Source organism: Ammodytes marinus (assembly GCF_949987685.1).
Source record: "Ammodytes marinus genome assembly, chromosome: 12".
Classification (NCBI taxonomy): domain Eukaryota; kingdom Metazoa; phylum Chordata; class Actinopteri; order Uranoscopiformes; family Ammodytidae; genus Ammodytes; species Ammodytes marinus.
This window is the reverse complement of record NC_137216.1, coordinates 15180014-15196044: the sequence shown is the minus strand read 5'-3', so window position 1 is coordinate 15196044 and position 16031 is coordinate 15180014. Positions and strand designations below refer to the sequence as shown.

Genomic DNA, 16031 nt, shown 5'->3' with positions numbered 1-16031 from the left:
GCAGAAACCCTGTGTGAAATATTTCCCCCTGTCCCCTGGTAACTCAGTTAAACTTTGTGCTGTGTACTGCTTATTTAGTTCCCTAGTCATGCACCCCCAGGCTTTTTAACCCACTGCAGAAAAGGTTGGCTTATATTTTAATTATAGAAAGTAATAAAAAGGAATGAGAGGGCAAAGAGTGCCTGATGCCGCGCTGGGCATAGATTCTAGACTGCATGTATGTGATAGCTTTACCACAGGGGTCAGTTGTGGTTTCAACACAACAAACCTCAGCCTGAACAGAACAGTAATAAGTCGAATGACCACCAAGACCGTGCCCTCATTTGTCTCATCTATTTAAATAGATGTTCTTTCTCACACTTCCACAGTCAACAAGCAGCAACTGTGTTTCCAATTATTTTGTGATTCGTCTCACGGTGAAACTATTGGAGGCCAAATAGGCACAGGACGTGCTCTTGAGGTGTAGAGGCTGTTAAGCGAGTTTCAATGTTACCCTCTGAGTGTTTTCAGTGATGCAGCTGCAAAACACATAAAATCCTTACTTTTCATGCCGTGGTGGAATAGTTCAGTTCGGTTCAGTGAATGCACATTTCCATTTCCATGATGAAAAATCGGGTTTTAGAAAACTAAAAAGGCAGCGACCTATGTTGACGACAGATAAGTGATGAGCCCAACATTAAAGCTATAGGTTAGTACTGTGGTATATAGACTTATTCACTCTGCCAGTGAGATGAGGTCTGTGTTTTATGTATGGAGGATTATCCTATAGGGCAGTTTAAACTGAGAACTGGGAAACAGCAAGCTCACTTATCTCTACAGCTCACTATGCTGTAGCTCTTTTTAAAAACTAAATCTATACCAAAACAGAAACAAGAACAATATTCCCCCCCCCCATCTGCATACAAATTTGGTGCAGCAACTCCAGTCTGTGAAGGTTGCAAAGCATGTTCAGTAAGAACAGCATGGGTCTCTCTACAGGTGACAGGGTTGAATAGTACCACACCCTGCAACCTGAATGTGGTTTTGTTAAATTATGTGTTTGTGTATGAATCAAACAAACAGTATAATGTATTGATAACAATTATACTGCTTATAATTCAGCGTCATAGCTGCTGGTATAGTATTTCTTTACTTCGAATAGAATCAGGCTATAGCCGTTTCTCCCTGCCAGCAGTCTTCATGCAAAGCCAGGATCATTGGCTTCCAGCCGCAGCTATACAATTAAAGCACAGGCATTGAAGTAGGTAGAAATCTATGAATAAGCATATTTGCCTGAATGGTACACGTTAGTGGTTCATGGATCATTAGGATGATTAAAATATTTTTTTGATGTCATTTAAAAACAAACACTTTTGACTGATAGCACAGTTGCAGTGTGTACACATGTAATACACAACAAACAACTTCCTGACTTCGCTATCAGGGAATTTAAAAAAAGACAGGGAAAAATAATTACCAAGACACAGATGTTCCACAACAAAGATACTCTGCCACAGTTGACTGACTTGACTATGTTAATTTAAAAAATAAAAAACCTTCTCTGGTCTATAATGAGCTCTATTCTTGGCATCATCCAAACTATATACACAAACCAAAAATAAACAAAACAATGCTGCAACAACAGCCTCAGAGTTATTAGCGGTAGGTAACATGCTCGATACAGGAGAGCTATTTCTCCCAGTGCATTTTAAGCTCCCATGCACAAACCCTGATCTCTCCGAGCTGTTTGTGTGCTTGTGTGTCAAACAGAGGGTTATAAAAATGCTTTATGGCGTCTCCTGAAACACTGACCTTTTACAGAGAGACGCACTGATCTGTTCAAAACAACATGATATACTGCGTGCATGTTTGTGCACCGACAGTACGTGTGTGCACGTGTGGCTATATGTCGTGCACGACTCCACATGAGGTACAGCCGGTAGCATTCTACACTGGCGGCCATCATTAACTTCTACGTACAGCCAAATGTCGTTAGGTACGCTCGACTGCGTGATTTACTGTTCGAGATATAATGGAGAGCGGCTACTGTAATGAACTTGCTGAGAGTTTGATGTACGGGCGGGCCTCTGCTGGAGGGAGAGGAGTAAATACTATCGCCGTGGTAGCAAACGATTACAGAGACGATGATGGGGATGATGATGCTGATGATGACAAGAATGATGAAATTGCCCTCCTCAGTTGCAGATGAAGGCAAAAAAAAATCCGAACGGAGAGGAAGAGGAAACGGACGGAAAGAGGAAGAGATGAAAAAAAGAAGTATTTGGTTTGGGGAGAAGGAGGAAGAGGAGACAGGGGAGGAGGGCAAGCAATTACTGCCGTTCTTGACGTAGATAGCAGACTTTGATGTTTTGACAGCCAGCCACTACCGCAGGGGGGGACAGTGTGAGTGATGGTTACACTGATGATGGAGAAGTTAACACACACTCTTTAAAGCCTTTTTATGACCGAAGATCTGTGGAGCCAAGAGGGGGGTGTCATCATCACTGTGGTCAAACTAGGACAGCTTTTGAAGATGCTCCTGCAGGGGCATGAGTGTGAGTGACAAGGAAATTCCCTTTCCCTATAAAAAAAGTAAAGCCTACAACTGTCACCAACATAATTCAGAAGGGAAGGCGGATGTGAAGGCATGGGAATTGTAAGGCGTGTCTAAAACATGGACCTATAAAGAAGAAGAGGTCTAAAAGAGGAGAGGAGAGGAAAGGAGGAAGATGGGAGGAGGAAAGATGGGTGATGATGAGCAAAAGGCGGAAATAAAGTAACAAAGATGATTACTGCGAGGTATTTTTCTGATCACTGGAGCAGGAGGAACAAAGAAAAATACACAAGGGAATGGATTAAGTTTCTAACCTCCAGCTTATCAGCACTGATGTAATTATATACAGTGTTATAGCAATAGGAAGATAGTAGGCTATGTGATTTACAGAAGGCTCATGTATTTGTGTATTTACTAGACAATGTATCTTTTGTTTGTTTGCCCCCCCCTCTCTCATACAAACACAGAGCAAAGCCAACAGAGCAAAGACACAGTCTGACTCTGCCCTCTAGTGGCACACAGTCTAAACTACTTTCTTCTTGAGTCATTTATCCTCTATATCGAGTCTTAATTAACTGAACTGTGGAATGACTAAGCTATGCCTGCGAGACAGAAAGTAATCATGACGAGAGCATTACAATACTGTCAGTCTGCTCGTAATCAGACGGACTGAAATAAACAAAGGAACCTGATAAGAGTTCAAAGATCAATATCTGAGAGTGTCATTCAGTTATGTAAATGAATGATTTGCCTACTGTGAGATATATGCACGCCACTGTCTGATCAGATCCTTTAAAGAATGACACACATGTTAACAACAGACTTCCTCCTCCTGTATGTTCAGATATATCTGTTTGTGTAATAATGCACTAACCACAGGTACAGCGCTGTAAAAGAAACATTTAAGTTTTTATTTAATATTCATTCATTTTATTTACTTTTAGTTTCAATACAATTAATTTCTTTATACAATAAAATTATAATACAATAAAACACAAAGCTTTTTAATGCAAGTAATGACTTGCTAGAACCCCCCAAAAAGCATTACAACAAGTCTGTAGTAGGCTAAAGCTTTTAATGTCACATTCTTTAAATGATAAAAATAAGCTCTTTTTCAATTCAGCCTGAACAACAAAAAGTATTATTCACTAAAGAATGTTACAGCCCAACCTCAATTTCCAGAGGAGCTTCGCCAAACTTTAAAACAGTTTGGTAGATTTTTTTCACTCTTCAATACGTTTCGTTTCCTCTTTGCAGCCGCACAATGGAAAAGTCCCGCAGCAGGGCTGGAGCCAGGGTCTCCACAGAATCTTGTCCCATGTCATCTGGCTTTGAACGACGTGAGTATCCCCAGACACCTGCTCGTTCCCCAGGGTATTTCGATGCCTCTCTACAGCTCCGGCAGTCTGATCAAGGATTTTGGCGAATCGTGGCTCAGTATCCGGGGTTAGAGGGCGGGACTCTGAGGGATCGCGGTAGAGGTCGTACAGCAGTGGGGGGTCGTGATGCGTCACATGTTCTCCATGGCACAGACACACCTTAGTGTCATAGCAACCACCGGCGCCCGGGGGAGAGAAGTTGGGAGTGAAAAAGTGCACTTTGAAGATAGAGTCACCTGGATGGAAACACATGCCAGGGAACACATGAACATTACAGTACATACTCATATACATACACATACTCACTTACATACACATATAACATTTGAGGATAATCATTTTTTTTGTGGTTGCAGATTATTATTATTAAATGTAACCAATTTCACCTTTCGGGCTGAGAGTAATGGTTATGTGTGGAACTGGTTGTAAATTTAAAAATAACCATGATTTGTTAAGAAAAAGATTTACTGCACCAAACAATAAGACAGCAGTGTTTGTGATGTTCCCAGTCGTAATCATGAAGCCCAAAAATAAGAAAATATTAAGATTTTGCATGGAAAGATATATAATACAGCATGCAATATTTATTTATTTTACTTTTTAGCCCAAAAATGGCACTACACACGATGCCAGCTACTGTATGTAGATATGTTTATATTTAAGCGTCCAGAGATCGGCTTGATAAAAAGCTGTATTTTGCTTTTAATTTGAGAAATGGAATTGACAAGCAGAGCTGGAATTGGAACAGCTACAATCCAAACAATAGCCCTCCCCCTCATGTTTGGAAAACCTTTCAATGGTTTTGAAACACAATTTACTCCTAAAGGCTTTACTTAGTAATTCACTGAGACTACACCTACATAACAATACAGTTTCACTATGATGCTGTACTCATTCACACAGACACTTAGTAGGTAATACAGTTTCCAAGCTGGGTTTAGGTTATTTTCATCTGAGTGCTTCATTTATAGTTCAATTTGTATTCTATTGTATTTCTATATGTTAATGCTTGAAGATACAGCAGTCTGATTCCGATTTCACATCAAAACAGACACATTGTCTGCAGAATCGGACAACATGAAACATTATTTTTTTTGCTGGATGTTAATGATCAACCCCATCTCCGAGTCAACATGCATGGACTTACTTCCGAGCGGGTGCCAGCGTACTGCATTCAGGTAGATTCCACAGTAGTGGAACATGAATTCGTGCTCTGATCGCTCCGCCTTCCCCTCCAACAGCGGCATGAGGTTATGGCCATCTAATTGTCTGGGAGAAAGGGACAATTAAGAGATGCAGAAAGGGAAGAGGGCAAATTAAAATGTGACTTATTATCATTACCCTGACGCTCCGTGCAGAAAGTAATACTAGACGGTTGACCTTTTATTTCTATGATAAACTATCTCGCCCTGTAATCATCATATTAGAAACTACCGTACTAGGAAAAGTAATTATCCTGGGAACACAAGAACACAAGCTCTTTATGTCAGGATCAATATTAAGTAAATACATTATTCACTTCACCTACGGGCGCTTGATACATTTGCTTAATCAGTGTCCACGCAGTCTCCTCCAAAAGTTTGTTTACAGATAATGAGGTAGTTTTGGATGAACATTGTAATCTACAAAACCCACGGCTACGGAACAACATAATTGTTACAGCATGCTCGATGTTAAAGGGATTGTGTGGTCCTTTTTCCCCTCAATTTGTAACTCTAAACAATAGTTTTAGTGTAAAACTGTATCCAACACAAACAGATGGTTTTGCAACCTTTCCATGAATAAAACATAACATTTAGTAAGAGGCCGTATCAGCCGGCCTTTACCTGTCCGGTTGTGTGTCCTTGGCCAGATATTTAAGCGTTGGATACAGGTCCATGAGGCTAGTGGGTTCGTCCACTACTCCTCCGGCTGCCAGTCTGCCAGGCCAGCGGAAAATACCGGGCACTCTGATCCCTCCCTCCCAGCCCCCCATAGCTTTTCCACCTTTAGTTGAGAAATAACACAACATATAATGTATGTCTCTCCTTTTGCAGTAAATGCTTTAACAATGCAAATGCTTTGTATAAGGGCTGGGTATTAGCAAATACATTGCAAATATGATACACATCACGATACATGGGTCATCATGATATGATATATCATGATGATGATTTTGAGCAGCAGTTCGATACAGATATCATGAAAATAAATATCACGATATATTGCCGTATTGATTTCTTAGCACAACCACTACTTTGTATTATGGTAATTTAACCAAGTTAAAGATGTTATGGGGAAATTTTGACATTAACCTGCAGAAGTTGCATGCTTTTATCTACAGTACCCAGATATCTCAACCACAAGCGTAGCACCTTGCCAGTGATTTTGGTCAATATGAATCTCTCACTAAAAAAAAATTAACCTTCCGATGTTGTTTGTAATGCTTTATGCCCCATTTAAAGAGACTTCAGTTCTGCAGTAACAACATTCAAAGATTGCAGTGGGGTGGTGTCTTACCTTTATAGATGCCGTTCCAGCCTCCTTGTTGGCCAATTAGCGGATCAGCATCCTCTAGGTGTCCACCATGGTCTGATGTAAAGTACATCAGAGTGTTGTTTGCTAGGCCGAGGGAGTCCACTGTCTCTGTCATTTGACCTAGAAAGCACATTAATAAAGCATTAGAGTTGGTTGGATGGGTAATAGATGATGTGAGAGAGTTTAAACTCCATCAAGACGGTATAATTGCGCCGGCTTTCCTGATGATTAATTAAAACTTAGATCCTAATTTTGCTTAAGGGATTATCATAACTTTTTAAAATGCCACAGGCACAGAACAGTATTGGACGTAGAGGCCTTGGATGTTTGCAGCTTTGTTTAAAGTCAGCAGGTGCCTCCAACTAGAGGCCTAGTGTATGATGTTTTAACCACGGGTGCTAATATACTCACCGATGATCCAGTCCACCTCTTCTAGGTTGTCACCGTAGCGACCATGGCCACTCTTGCCAGCGAAGGCGGGGCTTTTGAAGAGTGGGGTGTGAACATGGGCCAATGAGAGGAAGAGGAGGAACGGACCATCAACATTCCTGGAGGAGAGGAGAGGAGAGGAGAGGAGAGGAGAGGAGAGGAGAGGAGAGGAGAGGAGAGGAGAGGAGAGGAGAGGAGAGGAGAGGAGAGGAGAGGAGAGGAGAGGAGAGGAGAGGAGAGGAGAGGAGAGGAGAGGAGAGGAGAGGAGAGGAACAATAAGGTGATATCTCTCATCAGCCATCAGTGTCATTGTAAATCTTAACCATGTATGTATGACAAAGGATAACGGGACACTCTGTTCAAACACCTGACATAGCTTATTCCTACCTGTCAAAAACCTCCACTGATGGCCAAAAACAAACAACCGCATTGATGTGCCGCACACTGATGTGCCGCATATTCGCAAGTTTGTTCATGAGGAGAAACTTGGGTACTGCAGTTTATTCTGAGTCGATCCCAAATTCACTGTCTGGGGAAGTAAAACCTTACCAGCGCACAAGGTAAGTATCTAAACTGCAGCAGAATATAACACTGGTTTTAGGAAATTATTTAATGCTAATAAAGAAGAAACAACTTTGGCCCGTTTTTAAAGACAGAAGGAGAAATGGGCTTTGGGATGAGTTCGACAAACAGGGAAAGGAAGTCTGAAAATACTCATCTTTTCATGAAATGTGCTGACAGTAAGTTACACTCAACTCTTAATTTTAAGTCCATATTCACACCACAGAAAAAATGGATATGCATGCATGTGATGAAAATGAAATAATAATTGAATAAAAAGTACACAATCTCACACATGGTTTCCCTGTAGCATGGACAAGTCCACACGATCGCTAATCAAACCACAAATGTTCCTAAAGATAAGAAACCGCTCTGAACAGAAAGCAACCCTAATGTGTTATGTTGCTTGTGCATTCCAACCTCTTAATAAAACCTTGGGCTTCACCCAGCAACCTCTGGGGCAGCGTCTCCACTGTCATTGGCTGTTCGATCACTTGGTGGTTCCTCATGATGATGCAGTTCCAGGTCGGCAGGAGTTTAAAGGGCAAATACCACACGGTGGTTGCTAGGATGCTGAGTAAACAGAGTGCTACCACGAGCCACAGGCTGACTTCAAGGAGGCCGCACACACGGACACACACCTGAAAATAACACAGTACATTAAAGTGCCTGGGGTCAGACACTTTGGTTTTCTATTAAGTAACTAATGCACTTAGAAACACAAGTTAAGAGCTAACACCTACTATTACAACCATTGAATAAACATCTCTCCGGCAATATCTAACTTGATCTCCACAATGGCAGGATTATTTTTTTTTAATTGCAGGGCTGTGAGACTGTATTGCTTTAGACATGTAACATCTTGGTGCCATGACATTTCATATTTCTGGTGTGTGTGATTGGGGGTTGGATTCTGATGCAGTGCCATATTTTGCCACTAGATGATATCACAAGCCATATAACAAAGAAGTTAATAATTTTCGAATGGCACAATGTGTCCTTTGTTCAGACATGGTTTACAGTATTTCAGTCATAAAATTGTTTTATAGACATCTTGTCGTCCTGCTTTGCACTTGTTGTAGTGCTCTGTTTTGTGCTCATTTGTGCTCCCTCTTTAGAATAAACATTTGTGTCAAGGTTTTTTTTAATATTTTTGTTCTACCTGGGGCACAGCTGGTTCCTATCTATCCTACAGCTACCTGCTGGTGTCACATCCTCACAGAATTTGAGTTTGGATATTACTTTACTCTCCCCTTAAAATGAGAACAAGACAAACAAAACAGTTGTCTTCCCTTTGTGACATGACTGGATTTCACAATTGCAGCTTCTGTTCCCAATCTTTTTTTGTTTTTCAAGCCCAGTGGCTCATGTCTAAGTGATTACGCAGCAGTTATTTTGCTTCGGGGATGAACGGCACAGCAACTCTTTGTTTACCAATTTCTTCCTCTTCGTCTGGCGTCCCAATTGCTGCTTTTGCTCAGCCATATTTTTTTCCACTCATATTGTGTGCCTTAATCAGATGATCATTTCTGAGAAAAGAGAGAAAAAAAAAAAAGCTAAACCGATACAAAAATTCCCCCGTCACCAGTGTGAAGAGTGCTACTCCGAGTAACATGGTCAGATTTTGGAGTGCTTGCTGTAGGTCTGCCAGGATGTCGCTCCCCTTCCCGGGCACACAGTCGTTGAACAGGGTGAACGGCAGGCCGTAGAAGTAGCTGAAGCCGTGCTGGTTGGGATGGTGGCAGTGGTCCCCTCTGTGTTCACAGTTCACGCCCAGGTGCCACTTACCTGCAGAGAGAGGAAACCAAAGATGAATGTGAATACATGCATGCAAGCCTTTTATTTTGCTAAATAGTTTCATTTTAACACATCTCTCTCTCTCTCTCACACACACACACACACACACACACACACACACACACACACACACACACACACACACACACACACACACACACACACACACACACACACACACACACACACACACACACACACACACACACACACACACACACACACACACACACACACACAAACAAACACACACACACACAAACACATGCACATCTTTCTTTTACTTACTCAACAGTGTATGCCAAACCCTTAAAGTGGGAAAATTATGCACGACAAATGGCCTCCTTAAGTGCTTTTGAAAAGAGACAAGGAGTTTAATCTCCTGCAAGAAAACCCAGCAAAATCAAGCAGCAACGGATTTACACACTCTGTATTCTATTTACACACACCTAGCTGTGTGTACACATGCCAGTGCCATTCAAGGCAGTTGACCCGGCCATAAATGTTGTTTTTCTCTGTTGCCTGGGGACGGGTAAGGAGGGATTAAACAATGCAGACCATTGCATAAATGATCACGTGGCGTTATCTCACCCACTAGGCCGGTGGTGTAGCCTTGCTGCTGCAGCCTCTTGGCGAAGGTGGTCTCACTGGGTGGCAGCCCCCCTGAGCCTCCAAGAAACAGCAGCACCTGCACACGGCCTACGCTGCCCATTCCTAGTGAACCGACACAAATAAAAGAATAATTGGAACATACCGTCAAACATGGCTGTACAAATATGACCAGGATGCTCCTGTTTGCACTGGCTGAATAAGTATGTGCGTCACCTGAGCGGAGTGCATAGCGCCCCGTCATGAAAGCGGCCCGGCTCGGGGTGCAGAGAGGAGCAGCGGCAATGTGCTGAGTCAGCTTCACCCCTTCAGAAGCAAGCCTGTCTATGTTAGGAGTCCTGCAGGGACAGAACATTGTACAATGGTTAAACAAAGATGTAGCTCAATGAAATCTAAACTAAAATTCACTTTATTTGGTATTGTCCAGGATTTGAAACTAAGATTATTCAAGATAGTCGAGGTAAAGGAAGTTCATTATATGTAGGACACAGATACGTTAGCTTGGCTATTGAAAATAGAACAGTAATTGCTGACTTTATTGAAAAAGTGTGGGATGAGATAAAGATGTCACTAGTTTTAGTTTATCAGTTGTCAGATGTAATACATTACAAATATTGTTCTGTAATGTGTATGTTATACACACGTTGTGTTGTGTTATATCTGTGATATCATGTAATCCTGTGTGGGATGGGCTTAAAATAAAGTTTTCATTCATTCATTCATAAACATAATAAAATGAATACAACACATTTCTAGGCAGCACATCGGAATGAGACAAGAGACAGAGATTTAGATACACCACAGGTAGGTGTTAATGAATAACAGGCTGAGGCGATGACAGAAGGCCTTGTTGACAATGAACAGTTGAAGTCAGAAAACAGAGTGAATGGAAGTAGACTACGGTTTACATGGGGGCAAAAAGTGACAGAGCAGAAACTGGCCCGTGGCCGTTTGTTTTGACTGACCTCACGGTGTCATTACCGTAGCAACCAACATCACCGATGCCCAGGTCGTCCACCATCATCAGAACAATGTTGGGCTTCCTGTCCACTTCCTCCCCTGTGACATCACTTCCTGCTGCCAGGAGCAGGGTGAGAAGGAAATGTGCCCAAAACGGAGACCACCTTATAAGGGAAAATGATTTGAAGTGATTTGACTAGGATTTTTGAGTACAAATAAAGAAACAACATACTGCTGAAACACTAGCAAATTGATCAGTCATCAAACAAATTAACTATTTGGAGATTTAATTGATCATTCAAGGTTATTTGTTTAAGGGGCTACGATAAACTTTGAAATATTTCTGAAACAGTCTCATTTTGCCTCTGATGATCATAAATGAGACGTTACAGCAAACGAGACCATCAGTGCAAAGTATGCTATTTTCTTTCATTCTGTCATGGGGACACTCACCCAGGAACAACAGCCATCATAGTAAAAACACTACCGCTTTTGTCCAAAGGAGGTGCAAGAATGAACAAAAACTGAAAGTTCCTCAGAGCACCTTTAAAGCCACTATGAGTAAAATGGCACGTTGGCGTCCCCTTTGGACAAAAGCGGTAGTATTTTTACGACGCCAGCTGTCGTGAAGCTGAAAGATTCCGTGTCCTCACACAAAGCGAATGAACGAGAGACGGCAGTTAGTATGGATCACGATGAGGTAATGATTAAATTGTTATTTCTGATTTGTAATCCTTAGGTAAAAATAGGCCCCAAGTTTTAAAACCTTCTTGTTAATTTCATTACTAGGCCTATATATGTTTTTTTATTATTATTCCTACCCTATAAGGATAAAATTGCAATTTGAAATGTAATCGGAATTAATAATATTGTATAATATTTGTTAATAAATGTTAATCAAGTTAATATTTTCTAGCTTGACCGCTAGCGGTTGCTCATTTTACCTTTCACAAACACACAAAGCACTCATAGTAGGTATATTATTGTATTTAGTTAATAAATAGACTTCTGACACATTAGGGCAAACAAACGAAACGATAGTCCTACTGATATGTTGCTTCAAATTGTTGTTTGGTTCTAAACTATGGGCTGATAATCTATTAAATGTTCATGTTTACTGTTTATTGGTTAAATTAAATGATCAAACTTTTAATTTGTCTGTTTAATTCTTTTTAAGAGTCACATTTTAACAGTGTGCCAACCAGCCCCCTAAAGTGTGCCAACCAGCCCCACGATGGGGCTGGTTGGCACACATGCGCAACATTGCTTTAATCATATAGGCCTACCATCTTATTTTGCAAAATATGTGTGAACAATTAAAACATAATCATGTATAGCTGAGACTTAAACCTTTCATATTCTGCTGGTTAGAATATTGAAATAAAAATGATGCCAGAGAAATACGGCAGTGAGTAAAAAGTGTGCCAACCAGCCCCGGGCTCCCCTATGTGTCAGGGGGACTTCAAGGCCCCTCATGGAGCCCCTTTGACAGAGCTACTAATGCTGTTGTTTTTAACATGCTTATGTATTTATCCCCTAGTTGAGGGGCCCATGATGATTTCTATCTTGTTAAATTGTATCTCTGGCCCTGGGCCTGTGCCCGGTGTGCCCGTGCAGTAATGCACCCCTGGGTAATGTGTTTCTGTTGTTGTAGGCTAAATAATGACTATTTCCGATGAATAATGGTCATCTGATGATGCTGGTGAGGCAAAGTAAACTTTGTTTTAGTAGGCTACCGCTCATTCATTTAGGAGTAAACACTGCAGTCTAGGTTCGCTCCTTGAAATTGTGTATATGTTGCTTGGCAACGCCCTCCCGCCCGCCTATCACTCTCCCTTTTAGCTTTTCTTCATTGCATTTTCTTTTTTTTCTTTGATGGTTCAGCCCCGTTATCAGTCATTATGACGACAAATAACTGTCTCAAACAAGGCTCCCGCTCCCCTTCCCTCACCTGGAGGGATAGGCTTCTCAAATCGCGTTCTTGCGCCACACTGAAATCTGCGACCAATACGGATATGTGACCATAGAGCATGCACGAGCGAACCGAAAATCGGACTGGGTGTGCGACCAGACCAAACGCAGTAGGCTAATAAAAGCTATATAAAAACGTATTTATTTGCACTGATGGTCTCGTTTGCTGTTAAATGTAGCCTAATTTATGATTATCAGAGGAAACATGAGGCTGTTTAAAAGATAGCCTATTTAAATGTTACTCGTAGCCGCTTTAAGTAAAGACATTCAATAGCCTATTAGGCTATCTGGCTCCAACTTATGAAATGTGGAAAAATTGCTGAGTTTCTCAGAGTAATAGGCCTATCGCTGAATATCAAAACAGTGCCCTCAGTGGTGTTCTTCCACTTCAAACCTGCCCCATTCAATGCAGCAATGACGTTATCACTCGTTTTCGCATGTAGCCTTTTCCCTTATTTTGCCATACTGTGATTGAATCGCAGCACATTGCAACATGGAGTTTTGCATCTTCCAAAAACTCTTTCCTATATTGTATAGCCTACTTGTCAGCTGTGTAGGCGTCGGCGACAACACGTTTTACGCTGATATATGGTCGCATCATTTAATTTCGTTTAGTTGCTTGTTTTTAGATTATTCGGCTGGGTTTTACAGCAATTCAGTAAAAACACATTGTATGTTGTTTTTAAAAGGTAGAGGCAAACCTGCGATGCGGACTCATCGACCTCATAACCAGACAGTGTAGCAGTGTACTGATTCTTTACATATACGCCACATAGGACATTTTCTCCTCTGCCGAAGCACCTGGCCCCTCCTCCATAACTCTACAGTAGCCTACTGATTGGTTCATCAGCGCACAGCCACTTTTTCCGTTAATGTGTGGAGTAGATGCGCACGACTTAAGTTTTGTTTGGTTCCCAGCCAACCTGTGGGTCAGGAGGAGCTATAAAATGATGGCAGAGATAAGAAATAATGGACTTTATCTTATATCCCACAATATATTCTACTTAACTAGGCTATATGTTGTGAATATGTCACAACTGCTAACACTATAGCCTACCTACTATAATAATACAGACAACTATCATTACTTAATCCCAATATATTATTCCAATATAGCCTACACTGTTTACTTTTATAATATAATTGCTGTATTTATCACACTTGTATTCTATATTTCTTTATTGTAAACATTCCCTGATTAAATGTTCTTATTTCTGCCCCTATGCCGCAGAAAAAAACTAGATATTAATCGTATATAGGCCTAGATTTTGATCCCTTAATAACCTTCACACAAAAGAGTTGAACTAGGTTTAGCTGTTTACAACTCATGTCCACATAGGCCATAACTTTTAATTGGAGATCACTAGAAGAAAAACTTAACCCTTTGAATATGTGATGAACAAAAACCTTTGGAACTAATGTTGTGGGACTTCATAAGGTGTCCTCTGCTTTAGCTTTCTGATGATGATGCAGGAATGGATGGAAACAAGGATATTAGGAATATTTTACAGTGGTGGAAAGTAGGCCTAACCAAGATTTAATAAAATACTTTGCTTTGGCACAGCTTGGATGCATTTGTACCTGACCATTTCTATGCACCTTTACCTCTTTTCCAACCTTAAAAGCTATATTACTCCATTACATGTTTCTAGTCATCATTGGTGTGAGTTTTGAGTGGTTTAACAGATATTCACTTGTTGTCATTTGAATCCTCTGTAGAGTTCTGAAGAGTTGGATAGCCTGTAAAACCGCCACAAAATGTTGTATGTTTTGGTTTCTCTTTTTGTTTTTTGTCTTAACCATCCTGTGACCTATTAGATTTATGTAGAGGGGTTTCCTGATCCACAGGTTGGGGGCCATTGGTTTAATAAAAAAACAACAGTACAAAAATAATAGGTTGAAAATCATGCCGCTTGTACCAGCTACACTTTTAAAACGCTGCTTCTTTAACAGAATACATCAATAATGTGAGACTCAGTAACCATTCTTCACTGTACCACTTTAACTTGTAATGCATTATAACATTGCACAGGTACTTTAGCTTGAATAAATGCTATGAATACATTTTTCACCTCTGGTATTTTTACAAGTGCGCTTTATCCTGCGGACACCAACTCTTTTGAGTTTTATTGCTTCAACAAATGAAAGGTAAATGAGTCTTGAATAACTTGGAATCAAATCAACTCCTCTGTTGAGTCAACAGCAAGTCATTATAGCTGCTCGCAGAGCTTGGTTTTAATTAGATGGTTTACAAATGGTGTAGTTGTAACGGCTGCTGGGTATGAAATTTGCCTGTGCAGGAATTATGTGTGTGTGTGTATTTCTGGCAAGACCTGCGCACGTTCCCACATTTGACTTCTGATGGCCTCAGGTGTAACTCTGCACTGTTAGACTTTTCCTTGCTATTTTACAGTAATAAGCTGGCAGCACGGTTGCCAGCTTAATACTGTAAAACATATTACAGTATTAAGCTGGCAACCGTGCTGCCAGCTTATTACTGTAGAAACATATTACAGTATTAAGCTGGCAACCGTGCTGCCAGCTTATTACTGTAGAAACATATTACAGTAATAAGCTGGCAACCGTGCTGCCAGCTTATTACTGTAAAAACATATTACAGTATTAAGCTGGCAACCGTGCTGCCAGCTTATTACTGTAAAAACATATTACAGTAATAAGCTGGCAACCGTGCTGCCAGCTTATTACTGTAAAAACATATTACAGTAATAAGCTGGCAACCGTGCTGCCAGTATCTTATTGTAAAAACATATTACAGTAATATGCTGGCAACTGTGCTGCCAGTATCTTATTGTAAAGCTCTAGTTATTTACTGTAAATAATTTACAGTAGTGTACATTCATTTTACAGTAACATTCTGTCAATTAACCTTTACAGTATTTTGCAGGCAACCGTGCTGCTAGTATCTTACCATATAACAAAGTCTTAACAGTGCCCTTACTGTTTAACAATAGGAAAAGGTTACTGAAATGATTGTTGTGCAAAACTGTAGTGCAGTGGCTTGTAGAAAACTGTAGAAGAAGAAAAAACATCTACAATGATATGCAGTAAATACATTTTATTTTATTAATTAATTCACCAAGTCACAATACAAATACTCACACATCTTAAGAAGATTGGACAAGATAGATTTAAAATTACCACCAATACCAGGAACATAGTTCAGGGTTCGGACAGCTTTTTAAGAGTAAAATGCAATAACTTTTCCAGCACTTTCAAGATAAAATGTCAACTTTTTCAAGGAAGCCAACGCTTTA

The 16031-nt window shown here is 40.6% G+C and overlaps 1 protein-coding gene across 1 annotated transcript; it reads right to left on the bottom strand.

Moving 5' to 3' along the window:
- Positions 1-3564: 3564 nt before the first annotated feature.
- arsh (arylsulfatase H) lies at positions 3565-13535 on the bottom strand. Its single transcript, XM_080037811.1, has 11 exons — positions 13458-13535; positions 10791-10949; positions 10042-10163; positions 9808-9930; positions 9005-9207; positions 7840-8060; positions 6841-6977; positions 6412-6549; positions 5739-5898; positions 5060-5181; positions 3565-4148 (listed from the first exon to the last, which is right to left on the bottom strand). The coding sequence occupies exons 1-11, from the start codon at positions 13481-13483 to the stop codon at positions 3757-3759; spliced, it is 1803 nt and encodes a 600-aa protein (XP_079893937.1). The 5' UTR covers positions 13484-13535; the 3' UTR covers positions 3565-3756.
- Positions 13536-16031: the final 2496 nt, after the last annotated feature.